Genomic DNA, 21,523 nt, shown 5'->3' with positions numbered 1-21,523 from the left:
TGTAGAAAAAAAATAGAAATATACATAGTTTGTCATTACTGGCATATTACTTAAAATAACAGGCGGATTGTTTATTTACAGATAATGTCTTAAATTCTACAGTTTTATAAACTATTTAAAAAAAAATAAAAAATTACAGTAGAAATTTTGAGTAAATTAACCATAAAAATAGGATATTTTTTTTACAGTGTAGTATATGAATATATATTTTGATTCACAAGAAATAGCGATTTTTGAAGGACCAGAATTGACGCTGTAGCATTTGCTTACATGTGAGTTGAAAAATAAAGCTCACGTAGATCCACACCAGCCATTAAAAGATTCCAACCGACCCAAATATATTACACTATATTATATTCATACATTTTAGTTACTTTAATTTATTTTTGAGTTGAGTTGAATTTGAGTTGATTTGGAACATGCATGCATACAACATGATACATCACAATTTCCAGTTTCTCTATTCAACATGTTCGAAAAGGAGTAGGAAGAAGCAGAGCTTATTTAACCCTACCCGTGTTCCTTTACATAGCAGTTACTAAAACTTTTGTTCACTTCCTGTTCTCAATTTATTCACAATATACTCCATAAGTAATAACAATACAAATAAATAACTAATAATTGGTGAAGTAAGATGTATTTCATATGGTGAGATGAGTAAGATTATCTAGAAAATAAATGGATGGATAAATATATTCAGAATGTTTATCATGGTTCTTCTTCTTTGTACTTTGTAAACACTTAAAGTTTGAAGAGTTTCTTGAAGTGGATCATGTTAGTACATTGTTTGATTTCTTTGCTTAATCCATTCCATAATTTAATTCCACATACTGATATACTGAAGGTCTTAAGTGTTGTACATGCGTACAAATGTTTTAAATTACATTTTTCTCCAAGATTATAATTTTTATATTTTCACGTAAAAAAACAACACATTTTTAAGTTGTGGCGACTTATTTTATTTTGTAGTAGTAGCAACTTCCTCTTGGTGAACTTCCTTTGTTTTCACTTTATCGCACTGCACCTGCAAGCCACGTCGGGGCCACATTGGGGCCACACGCACGTTTACACTGCAGTCTGATAAAAAGCACATTTTACTTGCAGTGTAAACAGTCAGCTGGAAAAAATCACATCTCAAATCAATCTGATTTGGGCCACTTTGGCCTGCGGTGCTCCACGAGCAGGACCATGTCATGACCACATGTGATTGCCAGGGTAAAGGTTCACGGGACGTTTTGCTGTCCAGTCATTACCACAATGCCGGTGTGTCAACAAGAGTTCATGTGAATGAGAAAGTAACACATACACCGTGCACGTTGCTCTCCAATTTGTCATTTGCAACCTAAAAAAAAAAGTAGAAAATTACCACAGAATGATTGTTTGCCATTTCCAAAATAGTGGTGCAAACAAACTAAAACCGTAATAAAATTTTAAAAAAAATTATTTCTTTTTTTTAAACTCCACCTCCAAATGAGTGTGTGTCCCCTCCACAGATGACGGAGCAGAGGAAACACAAGCAGAGGCGTGGATTCTTGGGTTCTCAACAGACAAACCCTCACATCCCGACACATTGAGGGCCCCAGAACCCAAACAAGGAGAGAATACTTAGACTCTGGTCTGCAGGATTGGACCATCTTCCTGCCTGTAAAGAACAATACAAATGCATACTGTATATGCAAACCTACATATGGAGGATTTGTCGCAGGGTGCCTTTAGTTTGAGGCCATTTTCAGCTAACTGCACACTCGCATGCCGAGGGACTCCACTTTGTGAGTAGGTCTGACTCACTTCTGCCAATAATGGTGTTAGCAAAGTGTGAGTGTCCCCAACTGCAGGTGAAGGGAGTCGCTGTACTAAGATGTGTTGTTCTGCTGCCCTAATGCCTTCTTTTCCTAATGGTCAGAAAATGGTTAGCTTTGTACTGGTAAATTTCATCTGACTATGTTCACTAACTTCTATTATGCTTTCTTTAGCCTTTTTAAAATTGCTGGTAAGAATATGTTCATAACTGGAGTTATTTTTTTACATTTTGGAAAATGCTGCCTTACTTGTATTTTTTAAAACTGGATCAAAGAGCAATTTCACTTTAATATGCACGTTTCTATTGAAAAGGGAGAAACTTGTAACGAGAGACTAGTTTGGACAGTTTTAGGGGTATTGCTTTGGACTATGATGCGTTCACTGCACCGTGTTATTTTCTCTGTTGAAATTTCCTCCGTATGATAATTGAATGTGAATAAAATTGATAACTACTTATTGCAGGATTTACTTGAAGGTCATGTTGTGTTTAAATCATACATTGGCATCTCTAAGACATATTAATGTGTTTGTGTTGTCTCACTTTTTCTTAAAATATTTCTATTGTAATAAATGTTAAAAATGACTCATTTGTGTACTTTGTAACCACATTCATATTTGCTCCCCTAAACAACTCGACTGTAGACGGAAGGGAGCCGCATCTTCATTCAAACCAGATTATATTTCTACTCATCACTCATCTAATATTAGATGCAAAGTTCTCATGTTGTCACTGAGCTGTTGCATTCATGCTGATGATTATTACTGGACCACAAACACACACCAGACACTTGCAGACAAAAATAGGTAGGAATTGTGCTCCATAAAGATTCTCAAACTACTTTATTTTCCGGACTATAAGCCGCTACTTTTTTCCCAAGCTGTGATAAACCCTGCGATTTATACAAAGGTGCGACTAATCTATGGATTTTTCTTCGCTAACGGCTAAATTATGGAATGTATTAAGCAAAGAAATCTGACAACGTACTAATATGATTCACTTTAAGAATCTGTTTAAACTTAAAATGTTTACAAAGTATAAGGAAGAATAATCCTGATAAACACCGAGTTGATTCAGTTTGAGTATGTCATAGTCCGTTCCATATCATACATGGAGTACATGATATACATACATATCTACAGAGAACAATATTGCGCTCAATAACAATATTACTGTTTCACGAAAGAAAATTAAAAATTAAACCTATCTCAAAAGGGTCATGGGAAGAAGTATAAACTTTTTGAATCCCGCCTCTTTTCCATAGTTAAACTTTGATTAATAACATCCAGTTTCCTCTGAACCAAATCTTATTACGTTTATCTGGATTTACATAACTCGATTTGCTCGGATTAATGTGTTTACAATAACTCAATAGATCATAAAGTAGATTTATACTCCCATTCAACATATTGAACTATATTGAAAAGGAGAATATCTTATTCATCTCATGAAGGACCTTTTTTTACTTTTCTGTTTTGTTTGATCAGCCGTTTTACTGCCGTGTTACAGGCAGCATTTTGTCACATTTAAGGTATGTAAATAAACATTTACAAAATCTTTCTACGTAAATAAATTATTTCACAACATACTGGTATATATTTGCAGCTAATATATAGAAAAATGCTTTTTCTTCTAAAATGTAGTAGGTGCAGTTTATAGTCGGGAAAATAAGGTACTCCAATCAAACCTTCAAACAGTATTATTTACGGTATCTTTATCCACCAATAAATAACTAACAAATAGACATTTCCCCCTCATGTTCATTCCATATATGATGCTTTGCTTTCTGTTTGCTAGTCTTTTCCATACTTGTATCTTACTGCACTTTAACTGACTTTATTGATTAATCCCTCTCCTCTTTTGAACCCATCTGATTAATTATATTGTGCAAGGTAACTGCTGTCACTGATTATTTGCAAAAGGAGTGATCGCATAAATTAAATGACACGTCTTTACGGAGTGCACAAATTTACTTTCAGTGTTTCCCGCAGGACTACGGTCTATTTGTGGCAGGGGGGATACTGTCATTATATAATTGGCAAATTTGTATGATTTGCCATGAAGCATTTTGCAAAAAAGTGAGTAAAAAAACCCCATGAAAATCAGAAAAAGATATTAGCGCTATCAATGACATTGTTGTCTGTTGCTAAAATAAGACAGAGCCTCTGAGTGCTTTTGGATGTGGTGGGTTCCACAGCAGCACCTGAGCATATTTCCTTTTATCCTGACGAGTTTCCCAGCTCCTGCCGCTAAAAAACAAACCCACAGCATGATGCTGCCACCACCATGCATCACCCTCGGGACGATATTGGCACGGTGATCAGCCTTTGAGGTACATTTTGGCAAACTTTTTACCAAGAAATGGCTTCCGTCTAATTGGTGGTTTACTGCAAAGATGGTTGTCCTTCTGGAAGGTTCTCCTCTCTCCACAGAGGAATGCTGTAGCTCTGACAGAGTGACCATTGGGTTCTTGGTCACCTCCCTGACTAGACTAAGATGAATGCAGAAATGTACAGATAAAAAAAAACAACGCTTCGCATTCAATCTGCTGCAAAGAGGAATGGGTGAAACTGCCCAAAGATACCAAGATTGTGGCATCGTACTCAAAAAGACTTGAGGCTGTAATTGCTGCCAAAGGTGCATCAACAAAGTATTGAGCAAATGCTGTGAATACTTACGTACATCAGGACTCCTCTTCCTCCTATCCGGGATATCGCAAAAAGCCGCCGCCTGACCATGGCTCAGAAAATCTGCAGAGACTCCTCCCACCCCCACCAAGGACTGTTTTCACTGCTGGACTCTAGAAAGAGGTTCCGCAGCCTCCGTAGCAGAACCTCTATGTTCTGTAACAGCTTCTTCCCTCAGGCCATAAGACTCTTGAACACATCATAATAATCCCTTCAATTCCCCCCCAAAAACTGATTAACTCGCTGGAATATAAAGACAATAAAACATACATCCATAAACGTGGATGCACATGCAAAAGTGCAATATATTTATCTATTTCTTTATATCTGCTCCTTATTGCTCTTTTATCCTGCACTACAACGAGCTAATGCAACAAAATTTTGTTCTTATCTGTACTGTAAAGTTCAAATTTGAATGACAATAAAGGGAAGTATAAGTCTAAGTCTAAAACATGTGGGAAATGTTTTCAGTTTTTTAGTTTTACTAAATTTGCAAAAATAAAAAGAAATAATTCACATTGTAATTATGAGTGTAGATTTATGAGGACAAAAATGAATTTATTCCATTTTGGAGTAAGGCTGTAACAACAAAATGTGGAAAAAGTGAAGTGCTGTGAATACTTTCTGGATGAACTGTATATGCTTATTCTCATGTCAGGCTCTCAAAAATCTCCACTAGATTTGTTAAAAAAAAAAAAAAAAGTAGTATCTGTTTTACTAAGTAGCCAAATATATTCTTATTCTCTGGCAGACCAGGTGCATTAAGGCCTATTGAAACCCACTACTACCGACCACGCAGTCTGATAGTTTATATATCAATGATGAAATCTTAACATTGCAACACACGCCAATACGGCCGGGTTAGCTTACTAAAGTGCAATTTAAAATTTTGCGCGAAATATCCTGCTGAAAACGTCTCGGTATGATGACGCCTGCGCGTGACGTCACGGATTGTAGAGGACATTTTGGGACAGCATGGTGGCCAGCTATTAAGTCGTCTGTTTCATCGCAAAATTCCACAGTATTCTGGACATCTGTGTTGGCGACAAATTATTGACGTTACTCACATGAGCGTCCACATTGGAATGTTACACTTGTCTCGTTTGAAACCAAGAACGCTTCATTGTCCTGCAAGTCTGTCCTCGTGCAACCCAGAAGATCAACGAATCCCACAAAGTCCCCGATGGCTTGTTCATCCTGTCCTGTCATTTACCTTCCACAGACCCCCCGCCCCCCCTTCAGTTTGCTGTCTACACCAGCAGGCCTGCCTCTGCTCATGCTGCTTGTGACAGCTTTTAAAGATATCTCTCACTGCTTGTGTGTAGACCAAGTGCAGTAATAGTGCAATGGAAGAGTGTCAGATAGAGAAAACATACACTATATTGCTAAAAGTATTTGGCCACCCATCCAAATGATGAGAATCAGGTGTTCTAATCACTTGGCCCGGCCACAGGTGTATAAAATCAAGCACTAAGGCATGGAGACTGTTTCTACAAACATTTGTGAAAGAATGGGCCACTCTCAAGAGCTCAGTGATTTCCAGCATTGAACTGTCATAGGATGCCACCTGTGCAACAAATCCAGTCGTGAAATTTCCTCGCCCCTAAATATTCTGGGTTTGGAGGTTGCCAGGCGAACGGTACATTTCGGACTGCATTTTGCTGAGTATGAAATTTGGTGGAGGAGGAATTATGGTGTGGGGTTGTTTTTCAGGAGTGGGTCTTGGCCCCTTAGTTCCAGTGAAAGGAACTTTGAATGCTTGAGGATACCAAAACATTTTGGACAATTCCATGCTCCCAACCTTGTGGTAACAGTTTGGAGCGGGCCCCTTCCTCTTCCAACATGACTGTGCACCAGTGCACAAAGCAAGGCCCATAAAGACAGGGATGACAGAGTCTGGTGTGGATGAACTTGACTGGCCTGCACAGAGTCCTGACCTGAACCTGATAGAACACGTTTGGGATGAATTAGAACGGAGACTGAGAGCCAGGCCTTCTCGACCAACATCAGTGTGTGACCTCACCAATGCGCTTTTGGAAGAATGGTGGAAAATTCCTATAAACACACTCCGCAACCTTGTGGACAGCCCTCCCAGAAAAGTTGAAGCTGTAATAGCTGCAAAAGGTGGACCCACATCACATTGAACCCTATGGGCTAGGAATGGGATGGCACTTCAAGTTCATATGTGAGTCAAGGCAGGTGGCCAAATACTTTTGGCAATATAGTGTATGTCAGGGGTCCTCAAGTACAAATCTTGAAGGTCCACACATTTTTTTTTTAAACAGGCTGGGTCCGTTTATTATCGGTCAAGCTTATATAGTAGCAGGAGGTAGGTAGTTTAACATTTTCTTAAAATTAACAAAAATAAAATAAATATCCAATAAAATACATGAAATATTTTCTTTGAAACAAAAATAAATAAGAACTTTGAAAAAATGTGTCCTCTGCATTTGACCCATCCCTTGATCACCCCCTGGGAGGTGAGGGGAGCAGTGGGCAGCAGTGGCGCTGCGCCCGGGAATCATTTTTGGTGATTTAACCCCCAAGTCCAACCCTTGATGCTGAGTGCCAAGCAGGGAAGAATGCTGGTATGAGCTTTTAAACATAACCCGTTAACTGCTGCCAATCAAATGGTGAATAAGATACTCTTTAGGGTTCATATGTTTGTAAATCTGACTGTGATGAAGTCAGTGCCTCACCAGCCATCAACCTCACCGCACGTTACTGCTCTGTTGCTATTTGTTGTTGTGTCATAGATTTAACAAAAATCTTGCTTGATGTTTCATATGACTTTTTCAGCCTCGTGATTTCTTTTTTTCTTAGCTCTGAATCATGAGGAAATGTCTCTTCAAATTCGCGGTGCTCTTTCAGATAGTGACGTTTCAGATTTTCACTTTTCACCAGAGCAACAGTACTGTAGCATATTAGACACATTGGTCTGGTACTTGCAGTAGGTAGGATACATATTGCTCTGTCCATTCTTCCTTGAAACGTCGGTTTTCCCTGTCCACCTTTCTTTTACCAGCCTGAGCCAACTTGGAGCATGCCATTGTGATTTGATTGACATTCAGTGACTGACGAGTGAACAGTTAGCGAAGTAGCGATACGAGACAACTGTGTGCCTGCAGCGAAAGGTTCCATGCACTGTGCACTGCACATGTGTATGACCCAGGTGGTAACAGCCTATCAGCGCGTCGTTGTGATAGAGATGACAACCCCAATCAGAGTGGCGTTCTCTCGCTCTCACTCCGTCTCTCTCTCTCTGAGAGAGAGAGAGAGAGAGAGAGAGAGAGAGAGAGAGAGAGAGACGGAGTGAGTGAGACACGAGAAGTGTAAACGAAACGTGGAGATATTTGACTAAAAACAACATCGCTAGCGATAACTCACAGATGAATACAATTATTATATTTTTTTTATAATAATTATAATTATAATAATTAAAAAAATAATATATATATATTTTTTATTTTTATTTTTTTTTTTTACTATAATTCGTGCTGGGTCCGGACGGACACGTCGCAGGGTCCGGACATGGACCGCGGTCCGCCTGTTGAGGATCCCTGGTGTATGTATTGCTTTTATTCATTTGTTTGTTTTGTTTTTACTTTTTTGTCCATATTATTTCTATTCTGATACATGCCTGTCAACATTTGCATTTGAAAAAAATCATGGACATTTCCTGGAAAATAAGGAAAACCCACAATAATTGGAGTGCTGGTGGAATGCGGTATTATTTCCTGTGTGCTTTTATTTTGAAGGCCTGACATTACGAGCTAAACGGTGTGTTATACAGTACGGAACAGGACTGTGTTGTTGTTTTTTTAAATAGAGGAAAAACCCAGGAACGGTTGGGTGCCAGGAAACTGGGAGTGTTGACAGTTATGCACTGATAAGTGTAGTGGTTCACTGGGCTGTGGCCAGCATCATGTTGAGTCCCGCTCACTGACCGCTGTGAATGAGTGTTTGTCTGCAGTAATTAGCCCTCCATTGTGGGGTAGGCTCCAGCTTTACTGCCACCCTGAACAGGATAAGCTATGGATAATGGAAAAACATTCTCGCACAATGACTGCTTTCATGATATCAATACAAGAGCTGTATCAAAAAAATATTTTCTTTGTATTTTTGGTTTTTATTAGCCACATTAGAGTCAAAATACTGTATTTGAAACACCTCTCTCCAAAACTGAGTGAAAATCTACATTACTTGGCTCCAGTGGCGGGCCGTGCGTTTCCCACTTAGGCCTTCAGTGATAACCGACTTCAATGATTACCTCTCAAAATACCATAATTGATGTCACCACATGACCGTTGCTGGAGAAATACTACCGTATTTCCTTGAATTAGCGCCGGGGCGGTAATTAATTTAAAACCTCCTCTCACTCCGGCGCTTACCAAAGGCATGCGGTAAATTTAGGCCTGTGCTTATAAATTTGAGTGTGATGTAAGGATACCATCATGAAAAGCACATTTAATTAAAAAAACTTTATTATGGTCTTACCTTTACTTATAAATGAAGTCCATGCGCCGCTCCTTCTGAATAAAAGCATCGATAACTTGTTTATAGAAGTCTTCCTTATCTTTCTTCAGTTTTAAAAGTCTCTCTGTCTCGATAGAGATCTTCCTTTAATTATTACCTCCTGCTTCGATTGAAAGTCCAATTTAGAAAACTGTTTTATTTTAGATATGTAATCCTCTATGTTAAAAGTCCAGGCGAGAGGAAAAAATAAACGATCGCTGCTAACTGTTGCTGCTTGTTGTCACTTCTTCTGCAGCCGAGTAGTCGCAAGAAGGATCACTAGCGCCCTCTACCACCAGGAGGCGGGAGTCATTTAATGACTCATACCGGTATTTGACACACGCAGCTACGGTATATTAATAAAACATCGCTGCTTACTGTTCTTTTTAGCATATTCAATAGCTTGGACCTTAAATCCTACTGAATAGCTCTTTACCTTCTTCCCTTTATGCGATTTTAAATTGTTGAAATTAGCCTCCTCCATTTGGAAAAATGATGCCTTGAAAGGTGAAGTGTCACTCGTGACGTGACGAGTTTGACCTGGCGGTAATTCTAGACATGCGCTGATAAAAATAATATTTTGCGAAACGAGTTTGACCCGGCGGTAATTCTAGGCAGGCGCATACTATATACCCGGCGGCAAGTCAAAGAAATACGGTATACAGGAACACATTTACGCACTACTTTACATTGAAGCACATCAACAGTGTACACGGCGGGTTATTTTCTGGTGCATCAGCAATTAAAACATATATTATGTGGTACTGTCAAAATGAAAATTGCAAAAAACATATTAAAAGTGAAAAAATAAAATATTTAAACTCACAATTTGTAGCACCCATTCGACGCCGTATAAGCCAGTGGTACCCCTCGTAGTCGGCTTATTCGAGTGGAAATGGCAAGCATTTCCCCATTTTGTCACCAGAACAGCTGAGCTAGCTTCCGGGGTTGTCCGACATCGTCTCACAAGATGTAGTTTCTCTTTAAATATCCTTCTTGAAAATGGCCTTGCAAATATATATCTGCCACCTAATCAACGTTTTGTTCTCCCTCTCTGCTATCCTGGTCTGGCTACGGCGCAACACTTCCTGCTTCCTGCTAAAATGAAACTTGTGAACGGATACTCACTTTGGAATGACAAGTGAGTATCCAATCACAGTCTCGTTAATATCAGGCTACTTGGATAGGCTACTGTCAACAACTTGTGACCTGATTGGCTATCGCAACTGTCTATCAACTGTATGTCCCCGTTCACTTACAGTGCACGGACGCCTGCATTGTTGATTGTGAAGGCTTCGGGCCGATTTGGTACAGCATGGCAACATAAGCTGGCTGAATTCTGATTGGATAAAACCTAAAGCTAAAAACAAAACCACTTGGAGGAGCATAATATGACATAAAGAGAATATTGAATACTTTTAGATATTTAGGGAAAGTAAATACATTTTTTTTAATTAAAAAAAAATAAAAAATGTCTGTAATGATAATGTCAATGAGGGATTTTTAATCACTGCTATGTTAAAATTGTTACTAATATTGATACTGTTGTTGATAATATTCATTTTTGTTTGACTGCTTTTAGATTGTTTTGTGTCATGTTTGTGTATCCTCTCAATTGCTCTGTTGATTGCTATTCTGAATGTTACTGGGTCGGGTTTGGTTTTGGAATTGGATTATTGCATTATTATGGTATTGTTGTGTATTGTTTTGTTGGATTGATTAATTTAAAATAAAAAAAAATAATGATAATCTTTCATTATGATCATGATTTCTGGTTATGTTAGGGCAGCAGAGAAGGCCTTGCTGGCCCTGACGGCACACCACTGGTTGGCTTGCAGATTAAAGGATATTAGAATGTCTCCCAAAGCAGTCAAATGGTTTGGTAACTATTTGAGTGGTACCACACAAAAGGTTCAGGTTGATGGCCTGTGTTTAAAGGGGAACATTATCATAATTTCAGAAGGGTTAAAACCATTAAAAATCAGTTCCCAGTGGCTTATTTTATTTTTCAAAATTTTACCCATCACGCAATATCCCTAAAAAAAGCTTCAAAGTGCCTGATTTTAACCATCGTTATATACACCCGTTTATTTTCCTGTGACGTCACACAGTGATGCCAATACAAACAAACATGGCGGATAGAACAGCAAGGTATAGCGACATTAGCTCGGATTCAGACTCGGATTTCAGCGGCTTAAGCGATTCAACAGATTACGCATGTATTGAAACGGATGGTTGTAGTGTGGAGGCAGGTAGCGAAAACGAAATTGAAGAAGAAACTGAAGCTATTGAGCCATATCGGTTTGAACCGTATGCAAGCGAAAACGACACGACAGCCAGCGACACGGGAGAAAGCGAGGACGAATTCGGCGATCGCCTTCTAACCAACGATTGGTATGTGTTTGTTTGGCATTAAAGGAAACTAACAACTATGAACTAGGTTTACAGCATATGAAACACATTTGGCAACAACATGCACTTTGAGAGTGCAGACAGCCCATTTCAGGCGCGCTAAGAACATATATTTTTCCACAAATTCAGCACCCAGGTTAACCATACCTAAATAGACACAAAATACTGCATTACACAAGACTACCCGAATGTACTCGAATTATTGAAAAAAATAAATGTTTTTAAGCTAAATTATTGGTAAACACAGTTTATGTATAATAATTTACGTAAAACCGCGAGTAATGAATTAAGTTTTCATCAATTAATATATTCTGTAGACATACCCTCATCCGCTCTCTTTTCCTGAAAGCTGATCTGTCCAGTTTTGGAGTTGATGTCAGCATCTGCTTTGAGTGTCGCAGGATATCCACACATTCTTGCCATCTCTGTCGTAGCATAGCTTTCGTCGGTAAAGTGTGCGGAACAAACGACTGACCATTTCGTTGGCTTTCCCCACAGCCTCGTATTTTGAACAAATTTCGTCCAATTTCTTGCCACTTTCGCATCTTTGGGCCACTGGTGCAACTTGAATCCGTCCCTGTTCGTGTTGTTACACCCTCCGACAACACACCGACGAAAGTGAGAAAATGGCGGATTGCTTGTGACGTCATCGCTCCGAGAGCGAATAATAGAAAGGCGTTTAATTTGCCAAAATTCACTCATTTAGAGTTCGGAAATCGGTTAAAAAAATATATGGTCTTTTTTCTGCAACATCAAGGTATATATTGACGCTTACATAGGTCTGGTGATAATGTTCCCCTTTAAGCATGTTGTCTATTCGAAACGGTGTCCCCCACGGGTCCATACTGTGTCCCATTTTGTTTGCTAATTATATCAATCAGAATCAGAATTGTTTTATTGCCATTGTTTGAGAACAGGTTCACAAACTAGGAATTTTTCTTGGTGCAATCGTGCAACATAAAACACATATAACACAGATTTGGTAATAACAAGAGCTGTAACTGAGCTATCAGATCTTGTTATAGACTTAGAAGGCACTCATAATGTTGATAAAATTCATTAAAGAGTAAGCAATGCACATGTCTGTTTGAACGCTGATGATGATTACGATGTGTATATGTGATTTACAATTGTAGGTAGGTCTATATTGTCATTGCACAAGTACAACGAAACTTTGTTTTCAGCACAAACCCGTTCAAGATTAGACAAACAAACAGTGTACAGGGAACGCTGATGGGTGGCCACTAGGCGCCCCGTAAAAGATGCGAAAAAGGTAAACGCTAGAGGAGGATGAGTAAAAAAATTACACTCCAGACTGGGCTCCTAAGGGGGCCCAGTCTGGAGTGTGGAAAAACCTCCATAGCAAAGCACATATACATATTACAACATATATCTCGAGACTTGCAACAGAGGGGAGGGAGTGGGGGCTACGGTGGCAGGCTGCAGCTCTTCAGGTGCTGCCCATCCGTCAAGGACGTTGGATGGGGGGTGGGGTATGTGTGTGGCGTATATTTTTTGTGGATGCATGTGTGTGTGTAAGCCACTCTAAATTGTCTATGACTGGTCCTCAAATTTCATATGTGATTTACAATTGTAATTGTATCTGGTTTATTTTTGGGACGGCGTGGCGAAGTTGGTAGAGTGGCCGTGCCAGCAATCGGAGTGTTGCTGGTTACTGGGGTTCAATCCCCACCTTCTACCATCCTAGTCACGTCCGTTGTGTCCTTGGGCAAGACACTTCACCCCTTGCTCCTGATGGCTGCTGGTTAGCGCCTTGCATGGCAGCTCCCGCCATCAGTGTGTGAATGTGTGTGTGAATGGGTGAATGTGGTAATACTGTCAAAGCGCTTTGAGTACCTTGAAGGTAGAAAAGCGCTATACAAGTATAACCCATTTATTATTTTTGTTTTATTTGTATTTAATTATTTTGTTCATGTTTATTTTACGTAAAATCTTTTGAGATTCATAATCTCCATAGATCCACTTTCTATAGTTCATTTATTAAAGCATGTGTAACAAGTTACATTGAGGAACATCAGGTTTACATTTGCACAATTCAGCATGTCCAAAAAAAGGTGCAAGAAGAAGCAGAGCTCATATCTCAAAACAGCATTTATTTGTTTTTCTTTTCTGACAACAACAACTGAGCCACACGGGTGACTCAGTTGTTGCGCAGGGCGACTGGTTCCTCCCCTGTGTCTTTTTTTAATGTATAAATAAGTCTCAACCCCATGATAACAGGCATGTGACTTTCTGTCTCCGAGCCTTTTGTAGTCACATGACGCGTCGTGACCAAAACACAAGCAAAAACATGCCGTGGCAACATGAGCTGTGCATGCAGGATGCATCATGACACACACTTTCAACTTGCACTATAACACACATGGTGGCGGATTTGCTTTCAGATGCGTCCACTAGTGTCTTCTTCGACGCCATGCTCATAGATGTGGATGACAGCCATGAGAAAGCAGGAAACATGTCATGCTCATCATATTGAAATGAGCAGTCATGATGACACGCATGGCTTTGAACACAGATCCTCGTGTCTGTGCTCGAGTCACACTTCAGTCACACGTTTGGTTTCAGGCTTTACTTCGCTCGAGTCCTTCAAAGCATCGTCCTCGCACCAAAACTTTGCTTAAAGTGCATGAACGTGTACACTCATCAATATTCATTGACATAATTTCAGCACACAGAGTGAGCATCATGTGTCCAATATGTGATGATCTCTTTTGTTTTGTTGGTTTTCTATGCACGGTGCAATTATATGCCTTAGTGTTGTCCCGATATCAATATTTTGGTACTGATATCAGTACCAAAATTAGGGGACCACAAAAAAAAATGTCATTATTGGCTTTATTTTAACAAAAAAAATCTTAGGGTACATTAAACATATATTTCTTATTGCAATTTAGTCCTTAAATAAAATAGTGAACATACAAGACAACTTGTCTTTTATTAGTCAGTAAGCAAACAAAAACTCCTGATTAGTCTGCTGACATGCAGTAACATATTGTGTCATTTATCATTCTATTATTTTGTCAACATTATTAAGGACAAGTGGTAGAAAATTAATTATTAATCTACTTGTTAATATCTGCTTATTTTCTCTTTTAACATGTTCTATCTACACTTCTGTTAAAATGTAATAATCACTTATTCTTCTGTTGTTTGGATACTTTACATTAGTTTTGGATGATACCACAAATTTAGGTATCAATTCGATACCAAGTCGTTACAGGATCATACATAGGTCCTCATGTGTCCAGGGACATATTTCCTGAGTTCATAAGTTAAAGTTAAATTGATAGTCACACACACACTAGGTGTGGTGAAATTACCCTCTGCATTTGACCCATCCCCTTGTTCACCCCCTGGGAGGTGAGGGGAGCAGTGAGCAGCAGCGGTGGCCGCGCCCGGGAATCATTTTTGGAGATTTAACCCCCAATTCCAACCCTTGATGCTGAGTGCCAAGCAGGGAGGTAATGGGTCCCATTTTTATAGTCTTAGGTATGACTCGGCCGGGGTTTGAACTCACGACCAACCGATCTCAGGGCGGACACTCTAACCACTAGGCCACTGAGTAGTATACATATAAAAAAACCCGAAAGAAGATGTTGTGATGCCAAAAAATATTGACGTAATCATAGTAGTATCGACTAGATACGCTCCTGTACTTGGTATCATTAGAGTGGATGTCAGGTGTAGATCCACCAATGGCGTTTGTTTACATTTTGACGCCAGTGAGCTACGGTGTGTAGTCAGGGGTGCCGAAAAGGGGGGGTAAAGGAGACGGATTCTAGGGGCCCATGATGGAGGGGGGGCCCAGAGAGGCCCCTAATGATGATGAAATTATAATACAGAAAAAATAATGACACTGTGTTGGGGGCCCTGTAAAGATTATTTTCATGGGGCCCAAAATCCCTAGCGGCGCCCCTGTGTGTAGTGAAACATGTTTAGCTATTCCTCGTCCTGTAGGGATGATACTTGTAAGAAACTTACTTTATGGAGGCGAGGATTAGTGATTTAGAAGAAGCTAAAACTCTGCCAACTGGGGCTGGACTTTAGCCGCTAGCTAGCTAGCCATGTCTTAAAGCACCTCTTCCTGAGGGCGTTTCAGTGTTATAACTTCACCTTTATCGTTAGTTTTTAAGCCAAAATGCGTCCGTTCTCCCTTTTCTGTCTACACACTGAGTCTGTTTGTAAGTACTCTGTGATTGTGCACTGCCGAACATGCTCCTCTGCTCGTAAACCAGCAATGACTCGACGTGATGGTGCGAGACTGGTACTTTTCAGAGGTGGTGTAGTACCGAATATGATTCATTAGTATCGCGATACTATACTAACACCGGTATACCGTACAACCCTAATATGCCTTGTGTTTTACTTTTGTAGCTGTATGTCGAAATAGCGCCTCTGACGTGGCAGCTGGTTGCATCAGCTCTGTGCTCCTTCAATGTTTTTTGTGTTCTTTCAATGTCTCCCTCGTGTTTCATACCAAGGTGGCGCCGCAGATGGCCGACACGGTGCTGCGCGCTCTCGTCCCTGTTACAGTTTTTCCTTGTTTCTTGCGTTGAACCAAGAGAGCACAGTACCAAGTCAAATTCCTTGTGTCACATATACGTGTCCAGTACAGATGATCCTGGTTCTGATTGACTCAGTCTTCTGGATCATCCTTGCTCTATTTATAGCGTTTATAGTTTGACTTCTACGGACGGTTGGAGTCATGTCGGCGGCTTGGCACGCTGCGCTGCAAGTCAAAGTCCAATTCTGAGGCCTCCACTATAACCCCATGAGGTGTTGTTGTCTAGAACAGTGGTTCTCAACGTGTTTTTACCACCTCAGAAAAAACTTGGCTCTCCAAGTACCACAATAATGACCAACAAAAAATTACAGTAGCGTAGTATCCCTAAATATTCATTAAAAACAAGGCTTAGGATTTATTTAACAAATATATTTACTATTTTTGGCCACTGTAGCATTACACACAGTTTGAACAGTAACACTATGTTTAAATATTTAATTAAGTGATTGTTTATTAGATTATTAGATCGGCGGTCAGCAACCCGCGGCTCTTTAGTGCCGCCCTAGTGGCTCCCTGGAGCATTTTTAAAAAAGGATTGAAAATGGAAAAAGATGGTGGGAAAATATTTTTTTTGTTTTAGTATGTATTTTGTTTGAGGACAAACATGACACAAACCTTCGCAATTGTTAGAAAGCCCACTGTTTAATATGTGTGTGTGTATGCTTCACTGATGACAGTATTTGGTGAACATCATTTTGTCCTACTAATTTCGGAGGTTCTTGAACTCACCATAGTGTGGACTGTGACGCAACAGTTTGTTTCCATGTAAAATCTGCCACTCCTTCTTTGTCTCATTTTGTCCACCAAAAGTTTTATGATGTGCGTGAATGCACAAAAGGTGCGCTTTGTTGACTTGTTGGAGTGCTAATCAGGCATATTTGGTCAGTGCAAGCTAATCAATGCTAACAGGCTAGCTGTATGTACATATTGCATCATTATGCCTCATTTGTAGGTATATTTGAGCTCATTTAATATCCTTTACTTTTTTCCTCTTATTATGTAATTTAGTTTTGAATGTCTCATGACGCATTATCTGTATGTAATATTGGCTGCATTTCAGATAGTTGTTTGTGTGCCATGTTGTTCCAGACCACAGCAAACATTACCTAGCTTGTAATAAATATTTTAGAAGAAGACAGCCTGCCGTTTCCTTTAACTTGGACACACACATCTATACCTTTGGCCATTAAAAGGCAGTAATTTCCAGGAGTTATCTCACCTTCTGAGTAGCCTCTGATTTACTAATGGTTTCTAATGTTGTAAAAATGTGTAAAATAAATATTCAATTTCAACATTTCTGTCAACGAAGATTTGCTTCAGCCTGCGACACATAGTCATTTTGATAGTAGGCTATTATAGCTAATATAGACACTTACGTTATGTGTTGCCTTCATTATAAGACTTATATATGGCTTTTTATTTTTTGCTGCTCCAGACAGATTAGTTTTGTGTATTTTTGGTCCAATATGGCTCTTTCAGCGTTTTGGGTTGCCGACCCCTGTACTAGATTGAGCATGCGTACCACAGTTTGAGAATCCCAGCTGTATAGCGTAGACTCACTGGCCAGGTACATTTGCACAATAACAACATTCAATATAAGACCTGCATCATAATAACACTCTTGATTGACATCAGCAGGGTTGTGGACTGAGAAGAAAATGTGGCTCTGGACTTTTTGGCCCAGAAACCCTGATTTTTTAAAATACTATTTGACTCCGTTTGACTTTAATTCGACGCATGTTTAGGAGTTATACAAATACATGGAAAACACATTTATTTTTCGGTGCAAAATAACAAAAACAAAAATGTAATGAAATAAAAACAAACAAGAAAACAATGACGATGTGAGCGTGGGCTTTATCGCGCTGATTTTTACTTTCTGACACAACCCTGACAGGGTCCCTCACCCTCTGCTATTAAAAGCAGAAGTTCATACCGCTACACCACCAGACTTTAATGAATGGCTTTTTGCTTCCTATTACATTTTTACTGCAAACATATTCCAGCCCCTTCCTGCTCTGCACACAGTGCTGCTAGTGCTGGGAAAGAGACGTAGGGCAATCGAGATGTGCCCAGATCTTATGCCAGGGTCCATGTACCTTCCGTTCATTCTATTTCCGATTCTTAAATGCAAATCAAAAAACGAAATTAAGGCCCTTTTTCCATTTTTATTATACATGGCATTTTTTAAAACAAACAAAATGGGTTGATTTTCATTAAAATATTGCCATAAATTGGATTTTGTGCTGTTTTCCTTTTGTGGATTTTTATTTTTCCAGATAAACAAAAAAATCGAACATATGTTCATCCAAAATGCAAAAATGTGTGATGACAAATTGAACTGAGAGCAGTGTTTTAGGTCCGTGTACGTTTGATTGATTGATTGAGACTTTTATTAGTACATTGCACAGTGAAGTACATATTCCGTACAATTGACCACTAAATGGTAACACCCGAATACGTTTTTCAACTTGTTTAAGTCGGTTGATTCATGACCTTCCGTTCATTCTATTTCCAATTCTGAAACGCAAATCAAAAGCTAAATCAGGGCCGTTTTTGGATTTGTATTATATATGGCAGATTTTAAAACAAACAAAAAAATGGGTTGATTTTCATTAAAAAATTGCCATCAAATTGGATTTTGTGCCGTTTTCCTTTTATGGATTTTCATTTTTCCAGATAAACACAAAAATCGAATATTTGTTCATCCAAAATGCAAAAAATGCGTGGTTATCTGTGTGATGACAAATGGAAGCGGAAGCAGTATTTCAGGCCAGTGTACCTTCCGTTTATTCTGTTTCCATTTCTTAAATGCAAATCAAAAGACACATTTTGGGCCATTTTTCCTTTTTTTATTTCTGAAACAAAAGTTGGACAATTATTTAGTGACACTTTTTTAAAACGACAATAGGACTCCTGTGGAACAAAGACGTTAGCATTATGCTAAAAACATGCTAAACGCAAAGGAAAAGCCAAAATACTGCTTCCGGTTTAATTTGTCATCACACAGATAACCACGCATTTTTGCATTTTGGATAAACATGAATTGGATTTTTGTGTTTATCTGGAAAAAGAAAAATCCATAAAAAGAAAACAGCACAAAATCTAATTTTATTGCAATAGTTTAATGAAAATAAACCCTTTTTTGTTTGTTTTCAAAACTGCCATATATAATGAAAATCGAAAAAACGGCCCTAATTTAGTTTTTTGATTTGTGTTTCAGAATTGGAAATAAAATGAACAGAAGGTACACAGACCATTTTAGCTTTCTCTTATCATTTATCATAACGGTAACATCTTTGAGAAAAGTCCCATAAAATGGATTTCCAACTATTGTTTCGGAAATGAAAATAGAAAAAATGGCCCTAAATTTGTTTTTTGATTTGCATGTAAGAATTGGGAATAGAATGAACGGAAGGTACACGGACCTGCCAATCTATGTTTTAATGATGTTACATTTGTTATTTTGGACTGAAAATGAGCATTTAACAATTTGTTTTAGTACAAATCATGCATCAAATGGAACTCAAGTTAAAAATATTTTTTTGTGATCGGGGGTTCAAAATAAAATTCAAATAATATTGGGAATAGAAGTGGAATTAAAGTTTATGTTGACAAATTGTCTAAGGCTCAGCCAGTGAAATCAAGTCCTGATTGTTTTCTGCTTACCCACTTTTTGCAACATTTTAGACCAAAATGGTTATGTTGACAACCGCTTATGTCGACGTGATTTATTTAATCTGAGGGTCGTCGACTTGAACGGGTTTCCCATGTTCATGTCAATGAAAACCGAGCACTGATACTTTACTGTGTAAAAGTTTGACTTTAGTGGTTTTATTTGGCTTGCTTGGCGCATCAAAATATTATAAAGTCAACAACAGCTAAAGTAATGAGACTTTCTAGCTGCACTGCAATGCATTTAAAACAAGCAACGTTGATGTTCATGCAAGTAGGATTTTAGGATCTCATTCATTGAGAGAACTGGAAATATTTGTAATAATAATAATAATTGATTTTATGATTTTTGGGGGATTTTAGTGCTCATGTATTAAAACAGTGGTCCCCATCCTTTTTGTAACTACGGACCGGTCAAGGCTTGAAAAAAAATAAAAATATATATATATATATATTTTTTGGTTTTAACGGCCTACTGAAACCCACTACTACCGACCACACAGTCTGATAGTTTATATATCAATGATGAAATCTTAACATTGCAACACATGCCAATACGGCCGGGTTAGTTTACTAAAGTGCAATTTTAAATTTTGCGCGGAATATCCTGCTGAAAACGTCTCGGTATGATGACGCCTGCGCGTGACGTCACGGATTGTAGAGGACATTTTGGGACAGCATGGTGGCCAGCTATTAAGTCGTCTGTTTTCATCGCAAAATTCCACAGTATTCTGGACATCTGTGTTGGTGAATCTTTTGCAATTTGTTCAATGAACAATGGAGACAGCAAAGAAGAAAGCTGTAGGTGGGAAGCGGCGTATTGCGGCAGGTGTTGTGTCGGATAACGCACCCCCGCCGTAGAATGCACCCCCTGACTGTTGTGCCGGATAACACAGCCGGTGTTTCATTGTTTACATTCCCGAAAGATGAGAGTCAAGCGTTACCATTGGCCTGTGGAGAACTGGGACAACAGAGACTCTTACCAGGAGGACTTTGAGTTGGATACGCAGACACGGTACCGTGAGTACACATGCAGCTGCGGCTTCCAAACATTTGATCGCTTGCCCGTACGTACTTTGGGGAGGTGAACGGTACTTTGGGCTGTGGGATGAGTGTGTTGTGCAGGTGTTTGAGTTGTATTGGCGGGTTATATGGATGGGAGGGGGGAGGTGTTTGTTATGCGGGATTAATTTGTGGCATATTAAATATAAGCCTGGTTGTGTTGTGGCTAATAGAGTATATATATGTCTTGTGTTTATTTACTGTTTTAGTCATTCCCAGCTGAATATCAGGTCCCACCCGCCTCTCACAGCATCTTCCCTATCTGAATCGCTCCCACTGCCCTCTAGTCCTTCACTCTCACTTTACTCATCCACAAATCTTTCATCCTCGCTCAAATTAATGGGGAAATCGTCGCTTTCTAGGTCCGAATCGCTCTCGCTGCTGGTGGCCATGATTGTAAACAATGTGCAGATGTGAGGAGCTCCACAACCTGTGACGTCACGCGCATATCGTCTGCTACTTCCGGTACAGGCAAGGCTTTTTTTATCAGCGACCAAAAGTTGCGAACTTTATCGTCGATGTTCTCTCCTAAATCCTTTCAGCAAAAATATGGCAATATCGCGAAATGATCAAGTATGACACATAGAATGGACCCGCTATCCCCGTTTAAATAAGAAAATCGCATTTCAATAGGCCTTTAATTTCTTGTGCGGCCCGGTACCAATGGATCCACGGACCGGTGGTTGGGGACCACTGTATTAGATAACTGGTCAAATTTTGTGAAAGAAATGTGCACTTTAGTGTGAGTCATTTTTTGAAAAATAATGAATGTTACAATATTTCTGTAAC

At 39.1% G+C, this 21,523-nt stretch overlaps 1 protein-coding gene across 3 annotated transcripts in view; it reads left to right on the top strand.

Annotated features, from left to right (window-relative positions):
* The window catches only part of itpr2 (inositol 1,4,5-trisphosphate receptor, type 2), a 121,515-nt gene extending 119,131 nt beyond the window's left edge, over window positions 1-2,384 (top strand). For all 3 annotated transcript variants that reach the window (XM_061969928.1, XM_061969927.1, XM_061969926.1), the window contains exon 57: window positions 1,494-2,384. In XM_061969928.1, the coding sequence (XP_061825912.1) occupies window positions 1,494-1,574 (81 nt within the window). In that variant the 3' untranslated portion in view covers window positions 1,575-2,384. The remainder of the gene's footprint in view (window positions 1-1,493) is intronic.
* Window positions 2,385-21,523: the final 19,139 nt, after the last annotated feature.

The sequence above is a fragment of the Nerophis lumbriciformis genome, linkage group LG10 (assembly GCF_033978685.3).
Source record: "Nerophis lumbriciformis linkage group LG10, RoL_Nlum_v2.1, whole genome shotgun sequence".
In the NCBI taxonomy this organism is placed as follows: Eukaryota; Metazoa; Chordata; class Actinopteri; order Syngnathiformes; family Syngnathidae; genus Nerophis; species Nerophis lumbriciformis.
This window is presented reverse-complemented; position numbering and strand designations above follow the sequence as displayed.